Source organism: Balaenoptera borealis (genome assembly GCF_965194805.1).
Source record: "Balaenoptera borealis genome assembly, chromosome: 10".
In the NCBI taxonomy this organism is placed as follows: domain Eukaryota; kingdom Metazoa; phylum Chordata; class Mammalia; order Artiodactyla; family Balaenopteridae; genus Balaenoptera; species Balaenoptera borealis.
Genome location: NC_138874.1, coordinates 91,559,250 through 91,579,059, shown reverse-complemented (window position 1 = coordinate 91,579,059; position 19,810 = coordinate 91,559,250). Strand labels below are relative to the sequence as shown.

The 19,810-nt window shown below is 36.8% G+C and overlaps 1 protein-coding gene and 1 long non-coding RNA gene across 15 annotated transcripts in view; both read right to left on the bottom strand.

The window, feature by feature from the left end:
• The window catches only part of BTRC (beta-transducin repeat containing E3 ubiquitin protein ligase), a 181,917-nt gene that overhangs the window by 53,280 nt on the left and 108,827 nt on the right, over positions 1–19,810 (bottom strand). For all 14 annotated transcript variants that reach the window (XM_082408332.1, XM_082408342.1, XM_082408339.1 and 11 more), the window contains one exon: positions 13,042–13,131. In XM_082408332.1, coding sequence (XP_082264458.1) covers positions 13,042–13,068 — 27 coding nt within the window. In that variant the 5' untranslated portion in view covers positions 13,069–13,131. The remainder of the gene's footprint in view (positions 1–13,041; positions 13,132–19,810) is intronic.
• LOC309636211 lies at positions 2,066–13,035 on the bottom strand. Its single transcript, XR_014249306.1, has 2 exons — positions 8,277–13,035; positions 2,066–7,951 (listed from the first exon to the last, which is right to left on the bottom strand). It is a non-coding gene; the product is annotated as an uncharacterized lncRNA (long non-coding RNA).

Genomic DNA, 19,810 nt, shown 5'->3' with positions numbered 1-19,810 from the left:
AAAGCCTAACAGACAGTAAGAGGAGATTACAAGGTTCAATTAACAGTTTTACTTTTTTGTGGTTGCTAATTGAGGTATTTCTAATTTTTATCATCTCATATAGAATGCTGAAAAGGAAAATACTGTAAGTGTAAGAGAAGAACACAAACCTAAAATGTATTACTGTATCATGATTTTATATAACCAATATGCATACTTCTGTGTTTTCCAAATCATGGCTATTTGTTAATAAATTGTTAACACTTAATAGGCACCACAGAGAACTTTTTAGATAATCCCCCCACATTTGCTACACTTGCCCTAATTTCTATGTACTAAAATTCACAAAACACAATGATTGAAAGCACATGGCCATGGGGGTCAGACAGTCTGGGTTCAAATTCTAGTTCTGCAACATACCTTGGGCAAATTGCTTGATATCTCTGAGTTCTGGTTAATCTATATATAAAATGGGGTTGTATGCTTAATGAGATTGTTGTGGGGATTTAAGTGAGAGTGTATATAAAACCCTTAACCCTTAGTGTCTGGCACATTGTAAACATTCAATAAATAATGGCACACAAATGCTGTAAAATTTGATGACACAATCTCTGGATTTTAATACTTTAAATAATATATATCAGACTCAACAAATATAATTTGAGAATCTACCTTCTGCAAGTGAAAATCAGTCCTATTCAGACTCTACAATGAAGGCAATTTACTTTTGCATATAATTTGCCTTTCATAGGCAACTTTTACCACACATTTTCAATTGAGGGGAAACAGGGAGTAAAAACTAGTCTAAATCTCAAAATTTGAAGTTTCAAGAGCACTAAATAATAGCATTAATTGGAAACCAACAGCAACCTAAACAGCTGAGTAAAAAATTAGTTATATAAGCAAACTATTATATATAGAATTGGATAAACAACAAGGTCCTACTGTATAGCACAGGGAACTGTATTCAATATCTTGTGATAAACCATAATGGAAAAGAATATGAAAAAGAATATATTTATGTATAACTGAAACACTTTGCTATACAGCAGAAATTAACACAAAATAGTAAATCAACTATACTTCAATAAATTTTAAAAAAATTAGTTACATAAAACTCTCACTTAGAATCTACTCTTATTGCATGTTCTCATGTTATAATGTTGAGATAGTGGCTCCTATAGTGTCCCAGGCTAGAAGTATTCAAGTTTACATTACTCAGTACTCAAACCTTTGAAAAGCATCCCATATCCTTTTATCACTGCAAATGGAATCTACTATAATCTATAATGTGATGTCTATACCTATTCATTATTAAAATGTAAAATATAAAAAATAGTTGTATTTCTTGGACTTATATTCAGAACCCACCTCTTCTCCTTAAGTATTACCTAGAGGAAAAAAAGAAAACTCCTTCAACCTACCAATTTTAAAGTCAAAAGTGACATTATACTAATCCTACCCCCTACCCCCCAAAAAACCCCCAAACCAAAACAAAACCCCACACATATTAAGATTCAAGGAAACTGATTTTAAGTTTCCTAATTAAACCATCAGGTTTTAAGTACTCCAATTACAAGAATAAGAAAAAATATACAAACTGGAAATGAACCTCACACATAGATGTAAATAAAGCCACTCTTTAGGTTGCCCATTAATCCACAAGTGGCATATTCATCTTATTTACAGTATTATACCCCCTGCCATGATATTCCATTACAGAGTCACGCTACACACTCCATAGTTAACACTGTAGGAACCATCTCTTTTTAAACATGGTTTTCTCTCTGTATTTCCCTTTAGGCTTGCTCCAAAGTTTTTTGTTTTTTTAATCTTTATAATTAAATTTCTTATGCTATTAGATAGTCCAAGAAAATGTGGCTAAAGTTAAAGAAGTGATGTCTGAGGTATAAAGCATAATTAAATTTATGGTCATTCTTCTAGAAATATTTAAACATTTCTGTTTGTCGTGGTCTTAGTGCTCCATGTGAGCAAGTGCTTCTTACATATATGTCAACTGTAACTATCAAAAACTTCTATTCTTTCCATTAGAGAATATCCAGGGAGATTTTATACACACACACACACACACACACACACACACACACTCACACACATACCCCACAGAATAATATTCATGTTTGTTTGCTTTTTGTTTTCATTTGCTTTTGATCAACCTGTTTCTTAATTACTCACTCCTGTCCCAATCCTCCTCTTTCCTGTCTGTAACAGGGGATTCAAGGTCCAACTATTAATTCTGATACCCTCATCATATCTTTACAATCACCAAACTATCTAAAAGCACGCATACTTACAAAAAATATTTACTAAAGTGTAATCAGACAGAGCCTGGGCTTTGAAGCCCTAAGGGACATTTTTTTGTTTTAACTGATAAAACTAATTACCAAGTTTAACCAGGAAAAATAAGTTTTTGGTATAAAAGGACTGCCAATATATGCTTACACTGGAAATCCTGACACAGCAATTCAAATGAGATTTGTATTCCAAAACAATTTCTAAAACAATTACTAAGATAAGGTTACCACCTTGAACAAATTGTACTGGACTCATACTAAGGTGTTACCATACTCATAAGTCCAATGACATGAGGTCATCTTCAATCCTTTAAAGACCTATGTTTACAAGGTAGGTGATTATTATTGAGTAAGCATTTAAAATTGCATAGAATTATTGACTAGGTAACCCAGAGTATTTAACGCAGTTAGTTAAATTTTCTGGAAACAGTCTTGCCACAGTTCAGGCAGAACAAGATATTTTACAAGCAGTAAGGAGTGGGGGGATAGGGGGAGATGAAGAAATAATATTTGCTAGATGTCAAATGTTCTATATAAATCAAATGGAGAAAAGCTATAGGTGCTTTGTAGTGTGAGGCCAAGTATAAAAGAAGATATACACAGGGCCTCCAAATACTACTTAAAAATCAACCATACGCAGTAGAGCAAGGACTCTGAAGTCAGAGAGATCTGACTCAAAACTCTACAGCTTAGAGATGTGAAAAGTTTTAATTTCTCTAAGCTTCAGGTTCCTTATCTGTAAAATAGGGATAGTATCATCCATCTCATCAGGTTGAAACAGACAACATAGCTAGCACAAAAGTGCCTAAACACAGGGGCTTAATAAATATTAACATATTCTCTCTCTCCTCCTCAAACTTTTGAGTAGTACAAAAGTAAAAATAAATAAATATCTTCCATCCTGAAGTTACAAGAGAAAGAAAATGGACCTTTAAAAATTCCTTGTATAGGAATATACCCCAAACTAATAATTGAGGGGGATGAGGAACTTAGAAAAGATTATCACAGCCTCAGAGATAAAACTGGTTCCATACGTAAGAACTTTAAATAAGGGTGTGTTAGGTGAGCTCCAAAGGACTAGACTAATGAAAATTTCTCTAAAGTGAACCCTACTGATGAGATTTTGGATTACTAGAATTTAAGGTGACTTGGCAACTCTAGCTCTGTTAGGAAATTAAAAGGTAGTTTCGTGGTCATTCAGCCAGTTAGACATTTCTGTTATTACTACTATAAACAAACAAAAAAGATGCCCTCAAAAAAAGAGACATCTATTTTAACACTCATCTTAAGAAACAAATCTTACCGGAAAAGAGCTCTAACAACAAGAACAAATATTGGCAAGATCATTAAGTCAGATGGAATTCCAGAATCACAGGAAAATGGAAAAACACAATTTTATTTTTGTAGAAACTTGGTATAGAGAACATTTAAATTCATAGCTCATTTGCCTTACAAGAAGCTGAACTCACGACACAAGAATAAAATTTTACATATATGAATCCTGAGCTCATGGGTACTGAAAGGTTCAAAAGGAGAGCTCAGGTTTCACAAGCTTTGTAAGCGATCTATTTATACCATATGACTAAGAACATACTTATTTATGGAGAGCTTATGAGCCTAGGCTTCTGGAACTGTCACTAAGAGAGAAGAGAATGAAAAGCCACACAAATCCATAAAAGCAGTAAGAATAAAAATCTCTTCCAGATTAAGAAATGCAGAAAAGTTATCACGCAAAATTCTAACAAGTGGGCTTTAAAATACTAATATGCACAGTAGCACCATTCTCTTATAGAATGTGGGGGGAAGTCCTAGAGACTATTTAGTATTAAGTCACTGATCTTAAAATACTGATACATTTAAGTCTTAATGAATATTTTTAGGAAAAGCTATTAGTCAAAAAACAAAACAAAGCAAAACAAAAAGTCAGGTTTCTGACAGAATTGCAAGAGCTATACTAAAGATTTTTAGAGGGGAAAGGAAGGTAGGGAGATAGGTACTAGGAGAAAGTGAAGGGCCTTTTGTTCTATGAGTTCTGCAAAGAAGTAGAATATCAGGGACTTATATTCTGCAAATACAGTATCTTAGGGCTGCAATAAAGAATTTCTGTTAGTTATATATATTATTTTAAAAGTTCTATTAACTATGATGAGAAAAGATTAGCTTATACCTAACCTGAATATTTCATACTATACTTTAGGCTCTTTCCTGTTAATTCTATACTCAGATGGGTACCCGATAAACTGGCTTTTACGTATTAATACTTTAAATAAATGCCTAAGACAACTGACTGTTAATATTAAGAAAACAAATTTATTTTATATATCTTTGGAAGATATCTGGATTCATCTACATAGCCTATATTACTTGCTTTTACAGTAAGCCACTAAACTTAAGATATAAACTCTAAAATACTGCAAATCCTGGTGGCCTCATATACTTTCCCATAGTCAAAGCCTGTCAAAGGTGGCCAAGAAAACAGCCACTGATTTGGTAGAGAAAATTTGGCTCATTAATGTCTTCCACAGCCTTATACAATATTTTCCAATATTTCAGGGATGATTAACATGGTTACAATTTTAGTATAACTGAGCTTTAAGTGGATGAACAAGCCTTTAGTCTCAGTTATTGCATAGATTTGCCCCCCTCTTCCTCCTATAAACACCATTCATTGATAGTCAATTATCAATTATATAAACTGAAATAACACAGTCCCCCACACAGAGAAGTCAACGGCATAGGGAAAAAAAACCAAATAGTGAATTTCCTAATAAACAGAATCAGGAAAGGAACATAATTTAAATATGCCATAGCTTACTGCCTGCATTAGGGTCCTCTTTTAAATAATTCAAAGTGACAGAAGTCCTCCAAACCAGAAAACTCACATGCTACTTGCAAGGAAAACTCTATATTGGAGGGGTGGGGTGGTATGAGGCTGAGAAGGCAGACCTTTTAAAATTTTAATTTCTCTGGTTACCTGATTTTTAAAAAATCAAAGGTTAAAACCCAGAGTGCAATGCCAAGGAAACTGTAAAGTTCTAAATGACCCCTGATAGAATTACCGTCTACAGATCATTAATACATCAACCATATTTGTGACAATACTTTGGAAAGTAGGTGGTATTTCTTTCTTTCAATTGAAGTAAAATTGGCATATAACACTATATTAGTTTCAAGTGTATAGGCAGTATTTCTTAAAGTCTGTAAACCAGCTCTAGAGTGCAAACACAATGCCGGTGTACAGCAACAAAAGTATGATGTAAAACCCAAAGATTTTTCTTTTTCATTCTTTTTTAAGGAACTGTGCCTGGCATTGTGCAGCTGTGGTGTTGCCTTCATCACTCCCAACATTTCCAGTCTTGCTAATTAAAAGGTTGATCACAGAACAATGCTCTTCTCATTAATTTCAGTGTTCCGATTGGGCAGGATCCCTGCTTACCCCACCTGATCTTTTCACACTGCTGAAGTTAATGTGACAGGAGCCCGAAGATGGATTACCTGCTACCATATTGCCTATCGCCTCCAATCAGGAGCTATCTGTGTAAACTGATTGTTCTAATTTGCTCTCATTATTTTTACAATATCAGGAGAAAATAACGCACACAGCTCACTGTCAAAGCCATGAAAATCAGCCATTAGTTAAACCCAGACACTGAGTGGCTTTATTAGAGGCACTGCAGTTTATTGATGTAGCTCCAGTCAAACAAGGCAGCATTTGCTTCAGTAGAAGGAAATGTTTATACTGAAAGTAAATATTTATTGTAATAATACCCACAGCAACATGGTATTTTGAAGAATCCTGTCCTTATTTTATAAGCTTGGTTTTGACACAAATTAACAACAATGAAGAGTTGGGTTGGCATAAGAAAGTAGATAACATTTAATACACACATAGTAGCATGAAAATCTGTCTATTAACTCGAATATGTGTGCACTCTTCACCTCCTATACCTTGTATAATAAGAAACTCTATTCTGTGACGACAAATGCTAATCAATCAATAAATAGTGGAGGTTCTACTTTGCACAACACAACAACAAATATTTTTCTAAAACAGTAATTTTATGACTTAGGAATCAAAATGGTTTCTATAAATGGATTATATAGGTATAGGTTTAAATAATAAAAACCGTATTCTTATACAATGTAAGTGATCAACAAGATTACTAATCCTAGTATCACAGAAATTCACAATATGTTTCAGAATTGGAAAATAAGAAGCATAATAAAGCCAGCTAAGCAAACAACAATCTGGGTTTTAAACCCTTCAGTAAGAGATGGTTTCTTAAAGCAGAAGACAAAATTCTACACAAAGGTTTGATAGTCAATGAGATAATATCTTTAAAAGATTTGTCCTGGGCACAAAGAAAATATATTTTCCTGTTGTAAAGAAAATGCTAAACTCTGGAAGAAAATATATGTTAATTTGGCATTTCTAGGCTTGCCTAGCTGAGAACATTTTGTAAAAATGTTAGCTAAATGCTGCCTGAACAGCATTTTGGGGGGCCGGAGAAGGAGGGTATAAATAATGGAAACTGATGCCTTTTAAATAAAGGAATTTAATCCACACATTCTACCCCCATTCCCCTTTTTAGTATTAGAAGGAAACATGGCTTCCTCCTGTTTTCTTTCTATACTAAGATTCCTAGGTAATGTGAAGGCAAGAGTATGCCCTTCTTGCTGCTCCCCCTTTAATGGCCACTTTTCTTTTTCTAAGAAACGTGTGCCACGCTTTTCTCCTTAAAATTCCTGCACTAAAGACTGCACCATACTGCACTCCGTAAAACGTGCTGATGGCGCCAATTACAAGCCCCCAGCCGAACGCTCCAGCCCCCACCATTCGGGCAGATTTATGCGGACTCTTGCCGACGTTATTACAAGTCAGAGTTTATTGGGAAATTGTTACATTATGCGGAGTGTCTAACAAATTGCTTATGCTGCTATAATTGGATTACAACAGCCGCTTGCTCCCACCGGTAAGATTAGGCAAGTAGGACTCCTGCCGATCTCTGAGCGTTAGCAGTAATTTTATTTGCCTTGCCTCTCTCTTTCCTAACAACATGCCTCTCTCCCTGCCAGCTGTCTGCTGAAAAGGCACAGGCTTGTTCCTTGGCCCTAACAATGCAATTACAGCCCCGCAGATCGCACTGTTTGTGCATTAAGTACAGAGCCAAAACGAGGCGAATTGATCGTTTGACTTTTGGAGAAGCCATGTGATCTCTTGGTGCGGGTGATCCGACATGCATCAGGCAGGCAATACTGCAGTCAGTTCTTGATGAAAAACTTTCTTCCTTCATCACACTCTCTCCCAACCTTTCCTTTTCCACTGAGGGAGACAATGATTGGACTCATCTCATGCTAATCTAGATTAACCCACAAAGACAAACTCAATCTTATTAGCTCCCTGGCTAGATAGAAATGTGAATAGGTTCTAGCATCTTGAAGCGCCTCAGTCAGATATATCAGTGGTTCCCAAAAGTTGAACCACTGCTGCTATCTAAAAATAGGCTCATAAAGAGTTCACTGAAGGGAAAAAGTTTACAGAAACACTGTAGTTCAAAAGAACTACAGAAAGTTTTAGGTTTTGGCAAATAAAACTGCCTTGGAAAGGCTTTGTTATAAGCTCTATTCAAGGAGCCATCAAGAAATCAGCACTGGGGCTTCCCTGGTGGTGCAGTGGTTGAGAATCTGCCTGCCAATGCAGGAGACACGGGTTCGAACCCTGGTCTGGGAAGATCCCACATGCCGCGGAGCAACTAAGCCCGTGAGCCACAACTACTGAGCCTGCGCGTCTGGAGCCTGTGCTCCGCAACAAGAGAGGCCGCGACAGTGAGAGGCCCGCGCACCGCGATGAAGAGTGGCCCCCACTTGTCGCAACAAGAGAAAGCCCTCGCACAGAAACGAAGACCCAACACAGCCAAAAATAAATAAATAAATAAATAAAATTAAAAAAAAAAAAAAAAAAAAAAGAAATCAGCACTGAACCTGTGTCCTGCCTTTCTCCACGGATCTGCTCTGCTGGATGATGCTGGTGGCCAATGTGCAGAATCAATGCCTCTGACTTCAGACTTAAAAACAGTTAGTCTGATCCCCATTCAGGGCAAAAGTTTAACATATTTTGATAACAGCTTTCAGTTTCTTGTTTCTTTTTCTTGTATGTTTAACAATGAGCGCAGGTAGCAAGGAGACTGTGCAAGTATTTACTGTGAATCTAGACTATAATTCATGAAGATTCTCACTGGGGTCCTAACTTTTTTTTTTTTAATTAACTTTGCTGAAATGGTTGAAAATGACTTTGAATTTTACCAATTTTAATACAGACCAGGATTCCTGTTTACACTTTCCCCTCCAGTGGCATATGCTACTTAGGGTTCCTGAAGCTGATTACACAACAAATGTGCAGTCAATCTGCTGATCCATTTTGGTGCCCCATGTTTGTATTCTTAAATATCATGCACATCTAGAAGGTTATGTATTCTCATATCCTTAATCTGACAAACACACGAACTGTTGTCTATAAAGAGGATTCTTGATTCTATTATTACTTCAAAGTGAGCTTGGAAAAGTCACTGTACTAGTATTTCTCAGAACCTCTCTGTAACCCCCATTAACATTCATTAAATTCATATAAATATTTAAAGATGGAAGAAAAAACATTACTTCTGAACTTAATTCCTGCCTCCTTAATACAGCAATAAGCCTAATGTATAAAACATTATACTTCAGTTTTTCCAACCACATCAGCCTCAATGATATGGTTAAATCTTAATATATTCTCCACAAAGCTACTCTTTAGACCCAACAGAGAAGCTTGTGCACAGAATGGACCATCTGATATGCTACTTGTGGAACAGAGTATTAAAGAAGTCTGTTAACACGTAGTTTAAAACTCAAAAGAAACTCTGAACAGCTGAAATGCCTTATAAATAGCACAGACCCAGAGGAAGTGCAAACGTCTGCATTGTGAATTGTAGATCTTAATTACCGACAATGGCTGGTACAGCAAGTAGCACAGGAAAAAAGTGAAACAGTTGCACTGTTCATGGTTGGCAATAATTCTTCAGGAAAATATTTACTATCAATCAGTTATGAGAAAAGGGACTCTGTGCTCGTAAAACAGCACGTTGCTTCTCATACCAGGACCATTTTGCTTCAGCATAATCTGAATTTAAACAGCTTGTTTCCTGCGGATATAATTTTGGAAATAAATAAAACAAGTCTTCTATCAAAATCTGGAGTGAGTGGAAAGGAACATCACATTTTTCTGTCTCAGTTGCAAAAAGATTATTAGTCTAAAGTAAAAAACAATAACAACAAACAACAACAAATACAATACAGAACATATCTACAGAGGACTATGGAAGGGGTTTATTTTCTAAATATAAAGAGGCAGAACTTCTCCGACCTAGGCAGGAATCCAGGCAGATGTGTTCAAAAACAACTCAGTTTTAACTGTATGTGTATGTGTATGTGTAAGGGTAAATTAGGGAAAAGCCTGAAAACAAAAATTTTCAATAATACTTGAAGTCAATAAAAATATAACAAAAGTTAATGCTCTTTATTTTTCCAGTAAGCTTTCTTTACCAATTAAAAAATATCATGAAGGTTGACAATTAGGTACAACATGATTATTGATTTTAAAGATTAAGTTGGCAGTCAATAATGACTGTCCATTTAAAGCTACAATAAATACAGAGCTTATCATGTTCCAAACACAAACCTCATGAACTACAGGGCTATAATTAGTAAGAAGGAAGGCTTTGGAAGAAATAAAAAACATCTCAATGCCTCCAAATATTACTTGGATTAAGTTATACTATAAAATGACCCTTCCTCCATTTTTATTTTAAAATATTTTCTTAAGACTCATTCTTCAAGTCAGAGATTCAGAAGATTATTAACCGAGGGTGGCTGCAGTTTGCCTTACAACTTTGTCTTCTTGTATTCTAAAGAGGACTAAGGGTCTCTTTTCATACACCTATTATAAAACATTTATTTTAAGATATCTCTGGCAAAGAAGTCACATACAATATAGTATAGGGGTCCAAACATAACAGGATTGCTGTTTTTAAAGGGACTAACTGGTATTAATGTCTTATATAAACAGTATTCAATAATAAGGTCTTAGACTTTAATTACCATCTCCACCCAAACCAAAGTCACACCTATCAGAATTAGTTGTTTTGAACTAGAGGACCAAAATGGTTGATATCACCATATTATAGCTGCTCTCCATGAAAATGGACATTCAAGGCCACTTTGGAGCACAATCTGAATCAACGACACATACTTGTACCAAGTTAAAAACCAATGCAGCCATATCAAGTATAGCAGGTGAAACTATCCAGTTAAGGGCTAAAGGTGAAGAGCATGAAATAGGGACAAGCTTACAGACCTACAAAAATAATGGCAAGTCATTATTTTTCAAAGGGCAAGCAATAAATGAGGCCAGTAGAAGCAGCACAGAATCATGAGATACACATAACACATGTAAATAAAAAAGGGAAAACTCTTCCTATTCCCATGTTATTGGCACTTCACTGGAGACTGTTGCAAGAAAGAGAATTTTCAGCTACATGTTTTTATTTGCCATTGACCAACTGATTATTTGGCTCAAATCTGAAGCAATGAACCAGAAGATGAAGATGGGCCAATAAAAGGAATCAGAAAGTTAGGTGGGTTCCTAAACTAGGAAGTGATAGAAATCATTATTAAATTAGGGTGTTTAAGGAGATGATGAAAGGATATAGGTGGCAGAATAATGCTAAAATAAGCAAGAATGGGATGAGAGGGTCACCATTTGAGAGCAATGGAAACAGCAGCAATGAGCAAATTTATTTCCTCACTCAAGAGCATAGTATGCCATTGTGCCAGATGCCACAAGATTTCTAACCATGCACCGCTAAAGTAGAAGGTAGGAGAGGAAAAAAAACACCATCATACAGACATACACCAACATAGCTATGTAGCTTAGAGATCCTGGCTGACAAAGTATTGAGAAAACAAAAGGAACAGATGCTCACTTGGCCAGCTCTCAATGTAACTCATTAAAATCGTCACCCTGTCCTTGGATCGGTGCTCATGCTAAGATTTTACCTTGTTTAGCCAGAAGTCACCCACTTGTGATGAAACTGAGAACAGCATGGCCAAAAAGGAAAAAGATTATTTTCAAAGGCCCAAATTATTGGTCTCCTCAATGTACCAATGCTAGATAAAAAATAGGGTCAATCAGCACTTGGCTAGTTGTGACTATATGACTGAAAAATAAATACACGTTAATTTATAATATTCATATTTTGCAGTAAATTATTAAGACATTCTAATTTAAGAATTGAACTGATTAACTCTACCTTTTTTCACTATAACTTTTAATAAATTGCGACATTTCTTATATGGATCATTTCCAATGGTTCTGTTTTGTATGATATATTTTCAGTTGATAAAGTATGTCCTTTATCAACTGAAACTACTTCCTGTTTTAAGAAATAAAACAAAATTAAAAATATTGCTGTTCCTTGATTTTTGTAGCAAAGAATGGAGACACATGATACCAGGCCTGGCTCTAATAATAACAGTAACAGAGACCCTGAGTGTATAACACAATAGATTAAACTAGTTAAAGTTGGGAATGTTGTAAAAGTGACAAATCCCTAAATAGTTATAAAAGGCAGTAATTTTGCAGATATGCAGAGTAGAAGTCTAGAAACAGAGCCCGTACTGTACTTTTACTTACTCCTGGAATAATTTAAATGGCTGAAATCTAAATTTTGGTCAAAGTTCCTGAGTAATTAGAGATGGAAAACTTGAGGCATAGTTGATACAATTATTAGATTGTAAGATCTCTAATACATAAGATTATTTTTGTATTTAGGCTATAGATATGGCACACATTTATACATAAGAAACAAGAAGCTCCATATGCATGATTAAACATACTTGTCCAGTCAGATCAAGATCACCAAAAGCGGTATTTTTATCAATAGCCGCTCAATAAATAATAATAGTGATATAATAATTGGATTTTCTATAGCATATTTCACAATCCTACAATGGTGTACTCTATACTTATTACATTTTAAAACCACCAACAAACTTATGAGAATAACTGTATATTTTTTTATACAAATCTTTTTTTTTTGGTCGCGCCACACGGGATCTTTAGTTCCCCAACCAGGGATCGAACCCGTGTCCCCTGCAGTGGAAGCAAGGAGTCTTAACCACTGGACAGCCAGGGAAGTCCCACACAGATCTTATCTGTAATAATCCATAACTAGTGTCAAGCAACAAATGTGAATTAGGCTAAAGTGTGACCAGAACACATAATCAAAAAATTCTGCTGCAACTGAAGAGATAGAAACTCCAACTTGCAATCTGCTTTGGATAAAATGATGCCTCCTACATTCTTTTTAAAAATCCTATAATAGGGACTTCCCTGGTGGTCCAGCCGTTAAGACTCTGTGCTCCCAATGCAGGGGCCCTGGGTTCAATCCCTGGTTAGGGGACTAGATTCTGCATGCCCAGCTAAAGAGAAAAAGCTTGTATGCCGCAACTAAAGATCCCACATGCCGCAACTAAAAGATCCCACACGCCGCAACTAAGACCCAGCGCAGCCAAATAAATTAAAATAAAATAAATAAATATTTTAAAATCCTATAATAGTCTTTAATAGCAATACTGAGTAAAGATGTCTATAGATAAACCATTATTATGATGTGGTATATAATATATATTGATGTGTAATATTACTTACTTTGGCCACACAATTTTCAGTCTTCATAGCAGTGCTTGCTAGACATACTGTCTCTTGATTTAAGCAGAGTCTGGCACAGCTGTTGTAGGTCTGTAAAGAGAATTTTTTGGAAATAGGTTTAAATACTGAAATACTGTCGTATAGTTTTCAAATTCTGCCTTATTTCTCAAAATCAACACACAAATAGATCCTATGTGTAAATACCAGATTTACGGGAGCTGCAGGACAAGGTAGACAGGGGGAAGTAAAGAAAGTGAGAGCCCAAAAGTGCCACTGATGTGCCCATGAAGAAGTATGTGAGCAGCAGTGACTTTACTGTATATACGAAAGGTAGGGGTGTCAGTTATTCAAAAATGGGCAAAGGACTTGAACAGAGATTATCCAAGAAGATATGCAAATGGCTAAAAAGCACATGAAAAGATGCTCAACATGACTAATCATGAGAGGAATGCAAATCAAAACTACCATAAGATACCACCTTACACCCATTAGGATGGTTACTATTAAAAAAACAAAACAAAACCAGAAAACAAGTGTTGGTGAAAATGTGGAGAAATTTGAACCCTTGTGCACTGTTAGTGGGAATGTAAAATGGTACAGCCACTGTGGAAAACAGTATAGTGGTGGTTCCTCAAAAAAATTAAAAATAGAATTACCATATGATCCAGCAATTCCAATTCTGGGTATATACCCAAAAGAACTGAAAACAGAGTCTTGATGAGATACTTGTACATCCATGTTCATAGCAGCATTATCCACAATAGCTAAAATGTGGAAGCAACCCAAGTGTCCACTGATGGATGAATGGATAAGCAAAATGTGGTATATACATACAGTAGAATGGTATTCAGCCTTAAAAAGGAAAGAAGTTCTGCCATATACTGCAACATGGATGAAACCTAAGGACCGTATGCTATGTGAAATAAGCCAGTCACAAAAAGACAAACACTGTATGATTCCACTTAGATAGTCAAAACAGAAAATAGAATGGTGGCTGCTAGGGGCTGGGAGAAGCGGGGAATAGGGAGTTACTGTTTAATGAGTACAGAGTTTCAGTTTTACAAGACGTTAAGAGTTATGTGGATAGGACTTCCCTGATGGCGCAGTGGTTAAGAATCCGCCTGCCAATGTAGGGGACATGGGTTTGAGCCCTGGTCTGGGAAGATCCCACATGCCGTGGAGCAACTAAGCCAGTGCACCACAACTACTGAGCCTGCGCTCTAGAGCCCGTGAGCCACAACTACTGAAGCCCACGTGCCTAGAGCCTGTGCTTGGCAACAAGAGAAGCCACTGCAATGAGAAGTCCACGCACCGCAACAAAGAGTAGCCCCGGCTTGCCACAACTAGAGAAAAGCCCGCGCGCAGCAACAAAGATCCAATGCAGCCGAAAATAAAATTTTAAAATTAAAAAAAAAAAGTTATGCGGATGAATGGTGGTGACTATTACACAACAATGTGAATGTATTTAATATCACGAACTGTATGTTTAAGAATAGTTAAGATGGTAAATGTTATGTTACATGTATTTTGCCACAATTTGAAAAAAAACACTGGTTATACTTTATTGTAATCAAACTTGCCAATGTATTAATTAAAATGTTTCCTTTTAGTCTCAAGTTTTTACTGATAGTACATGTCACAGCTCTCAAACAATAGTGCATGTCAGAATCATCTGGGCTTGTTAAAACACAGATCGCTGGGTCCCATCCCCAGAGCTTCTGAGAATCTGCATTTTTAACAAGTCCCCAGCTGATGTTAATGCTGCTGGTCTAAGAACACTCTTTGAGAACTATTGATATAAATATGTGTGTTGAAATTAAAGAGAAAAATCTTAAGACGTGGGTGATCTCTTATAACCAATAATAGGAAAGAATCAATTTGTTAAAATTCTAGATTTACAGAATAGTTGCAAAAATAGACGAGTTCCTGTATACCCTTCCCCAGCTTTCCTTTATGTTTTTTGAAATATTTATTTATTTATTATTTTTGTCTGCATCGGGTCTTAGCTGTGGCACACAGAATCTTTCGTTGTGGTGCGCAGGCTCCTCTCTAGTTGTGGTGCACGGGCTTCTCTCTAGTTGTGGCACACGGGCTCTGTAGTTGCAGCACGTGGGCTCTCTAGTTGCAGCGTGTGGGCTTGCTCAATAGTTGCAGTGCGTGGGCTTAGTTGCCCTGCAGCATGTGGGATCTTAGTTCCCCCACCAGGGATCGAACCCGCGTCCCTTGCATTGGAAGCTGGACTCTTAACCACTGGACCACCAGGGAAATCCCCCAGCTTCCCTTTATGTTGATGTCTTACACAACCACAGAACATTTGTCAAAACTAAGGAATTAACCTTGGTACAATATAAAGTTAAGAACTTATTTGAGTTTCACCAGTTTTTCCACTAACAACCTTTTTCTGTTCGGGATCTAATCCAAGATCCCACATTGCATTTAGTTGCTGTGTATCCTTAGTTTCCTCTAACCTCTGACAATTCCTCAGTCTTTGCTTGTCTTTCATGATTCTGACACTTCTGAAGAGTACTGATTAATCTACAGAATGTCCCTTTGTTTGGGTTTGTCTCATGTTTTCTCATGATCAGATTGAGGTTATACATTATTGGGAAGGATACAACAGAGGTGATATGCCCTTCTCAATGCATCAAGTCAAGAGGTATGTTGCTGAGTGCTTCTGGTGATATTAACCTTGACCACTTGCCTAAGGTTGTGTCTGCCAAGATTCTCTATTATAAGCTTATTATTTTTCCTTTAGAAATTACTAAATATATTGTAGGAAATACTTGAAGACTACGCAAATATTTTGCTTCTGCTTCAACTTTTGCCTGCTAATTGTAGCATACTGGCGGATCTTGCCTGTTGTAATTTTTACTGTGGTGTTCTAATGGTGACTTTTAAATTTCTCTTTCCATCTACATCTATCAATTGGAATTCTTCTTAAGGAAGCGCTATGAGTTCTTCCCCTGTTTGTTTACTTATTCATTTATGTATTTACTTATATTAGCAATGGATGCATAGATATTTTAAATAATTCATTTTTGGTCAATTATCATTCTTTGGAAAAGAGTAAATAGACAAGAATAAAATTTAAGAAAATAGGGAAAAATAACATTATAAATTTGGTTTTCCATTTAAACAAGTTAAACTTTTAAAAATTTATCCATTTGTTTTATTCTTATATTGTTTAAGTTGAAATTATTTCAAACACATATTTTAAAAGAATAAATGATCATTTGACATTAGTGTACAGGCGCTATTGGGACATGTACTAATACATCTGGACTCAGGTTCAGTATTTCTTTTGCAACTGCTAATACCACAAACACTATTCATGTACAGACAACACAATTTTTTTTTAAAAAAGATTTATTTATTTAATTTATTTTTGGCTGTGTTGAGTCTTAGTCGTGGCACACAGGATCTTCGTTGAGGCATGTGGGATCTTTTGTTGTGGCACACGGGCTCTTCACTGCGGCGTGTGGGCTTCTCTCTAGTTGTGGCGTGTGGGTTTTATTTCTTCTCTAGCTGTGGCACGCAGGCTCCAGGGCAAGTGGGCCCTGTAGTTGTGGCACACGGGTTCCAGAGTGCGTGGGCTCTGTAGTTTGCGGCACACGGGCTCTAGCTGAGGCACGCAAGCTCAGTAGGGGTAGCGTGCGGGCTTAGTTGCCCCGCGGCATGTGGGATCTTAGCTCCTGGACCAGGATTCAAACCCGCATCCCCTGCATTGGAAGGCAGATTCTCTACCACGGGACCACCAGGGAAGTCCCGAAAACACAATTTTTTTTTTAACATCTTTACTGGGGTATAATTGCTTTACAATGGTGTGTTAGTTTCTGTTTTATAACAAAGTGAATCAGCTATACATATACATATATCCCCATATCTCCTCCCTCTTGCGTCTCCCTCCCACCCTCCCTATCCCACCCCTCTAGGTGGTCACAAAGCACCGAGCTGATCTCCCTGTGCTATGTAGCTGCTTCCCACTAGCTATCTACTTTACATTTGGTAGTATATATAAGTCCATGCCACTCTCTCACTTCGTTCCAGCTTACCCTTCCCCCTCTCCGTGTCCTCAAGTCCATTCTCTACGTCTGCGTCTTATTCCTGTCCTGACCCCAGGTTCTTCAGAACTTTTTTTTTTTTTTTTAGATTCCATATATATGTGTTAGCATACAGTATTTGTTTTTCTCTTTCTGACTTATTTCACTCTGTATGACAGACTCTAGGTCCATCCACCTCACTACAAATAACTCAATTTCATTTTTTTTATGGCTGAGTAATATTCCACTGTATATATGTGCCAGATCTTCTTTATCTATTCATCTGTCGATGGACACTTAGGTTGCTTCCATTTCCTGGCTATTGTAAATAGTGCTGCAATGAACACTGAGGTGCATGACTCTTTTTAAATTATGGAGTTCTCAGGGTGTATGCCCAGTACTGGGATTGCTGGGTCATATGGCAGTTCTATTTTTAGTTTTTTAAGGAACCTCCATACTGTTCTCCATCGTGGCTGTATCAATTTACATTCCCACCAACAGTGCAAGAGGGTTCCCTTTTCTCCACACCCTCTCCAGCATTTATTGTGTGTAGATTTTTTTTTTAATTTTATTTATTTATTTATGGCTGTGTTGGATCTTCGTTTCTGTGCGAGAGCTTTCTCTAGTTGCGGCAAGCGGGGGCCACTCTTCATCGCGGTGCGCGGGCCTCTCACTATCGCGGCCTCTCTTGTTGCGGAGCACAGGCTCCAGACGCGCAGGCTCAGCAATTGTGGCTCACGGGCCCAGTTGCTCCGCGGCATGTGGGATCTTCCCAGACCAGGGCTCGAACCCGTGTCCCCTGCATTGGCAGGCAGATTCTCAACCACTGCGCCACCAGGGAAGCCCTATTGTGTGTAGATTTTTTGATGATGGCCATTCTGACTGGTGTGAGGTGATACCTCATTGTAGTTTTGATTTGCATTTCTCTAATGATTAGTGATGTTGAGCATCCTTTCATGTGTTTGTTGGCAATCTGTATATCTTCTTTGGAGAAATGTCTATTTAGGTCTTCCGCCCATTTTTGGATTGGGTTGTTTGTTTTTTTGATACTGAGCTGCATGAGCTGCTTGTAAATTTTGGAGATTAATCCTCTGTCAGTTGCTTCATTTGCAAATATTTTCTCCCATTCTGAGAGTTGTCTTTTCGTCTTGTTTATGGTTTCCTTTGCTGTGCAAAAGCTTTTAAGTTTCATTAGGTCCCATTTATTTATTTTTGTTTTTATTTCCATTTCTCTAGGAGGTGGGTCAAAAAGGAGCTTGTTGTGATTTATGTCATCTGACAACACAATTTTTAAAAAATGAAACAATGTGTTTTTAAGACATTTATGAAGCAATTGATATATACTAAATAAAATAAAACTTTAAGTCAAAGAGTTCTGGTCCCAGTAATGGCAGAGATGTTTGTATTAGATTAACCCCTTTTCAGGTAACAATTATAAACCATGGAAAAAATATTTTAAAATAACAACGGCACTAGAGGTTGACCAAAAGTAGGCAGAAATTGGGGGGAGGTGTGGACTGACTTTGAAAAAGGAGACTCACACTGGGTAAGATCCATGTTTACGTGCTTTTTCCCTGAGGGTACTCACTAGGCTATTTGGTGCAGGGTGACTAAAATTCAGTTAGAAAGCCACAGCCTATCAGCTTGAGATGTCAGAAGATGGAGTTCAGGGCAGCCATAGTGGCTAGAAATTGAGAAGAAAAATAGAAAATAGAAAGAGACAGGGCAGGGATGAAGCATCAAAACATGCATATAAATTTCCCTCAAATCCATGGCTAACCCTCAAACTACTTACATAAATGGGAGACTCCAAATATTCCAATGGAAAGTAAAAGCTAGAAGACTGCAAGATCTGAGCAGAGACTCCAGCTGCTGCCCATGAGGGGAGACAAGGTTTTGAATTTGATTCCTACTAAATTAGAGGGGCTTAATAAGCGTCTCAAACTTTCCATTGAAAACTTAGAAAGACCCTGCATTTAGACTAAAGAGTAAGTCTTCAGGACTAAGGGATGTGCCTCAGGACTAAGGTCAAAACCAAAACATACCTGCCCTAACAAACATAAACCAAGACTGTATGAAGTCACAGTGATCAGCCAGTAAGATAATCAGAGGAAGATAAAAGAAACCAGAGTCTCCACAATGTATTGTTTATAATGTCCACTATACAATCAAAAACACTAGACATGAGAAGAAAATAAATGGGACCCATAGTAAAGAGAAAAAGAAATCAATAGAAAATGACCCCGAGATGATCTAGTTATGGGAATCAGTACATAAAGGCTCTACAGAAGCTATAACAAATATGTTCAACAACTTAAAGAAAGATACAATCACAATGAGTAAACAGATGGAAATTTTCACCCTTAAAATAAAAAACTAAAATGAACCAAACAAATTCTAGAAATTAAAAATTTACTGGATGGACTTAAAAGCAGGTTGGAGATGGCAGAAGAAAAGACCAATGAACTTCAGAGACAGATTCAACTGAAATAATCTGAAGAACAGAAAGAGTAAAAGAAAAAAAGAACAGAGTCTCAGCCACCTGTGGGACAATTTTCAATGCTCTAACATTGTGTAATTGGAGACCCAGAAGAGAGGCAAGAATGGGGCACAAAAAGTTATAAAAATAGTGACCAAATATTTCTAAAATTTGGTAAAAACCATTGGCTTACTGATCTAAGATAAGCAAACCCCAGAAGATTAATACAAAAAAACCCCAAATCAGAAAA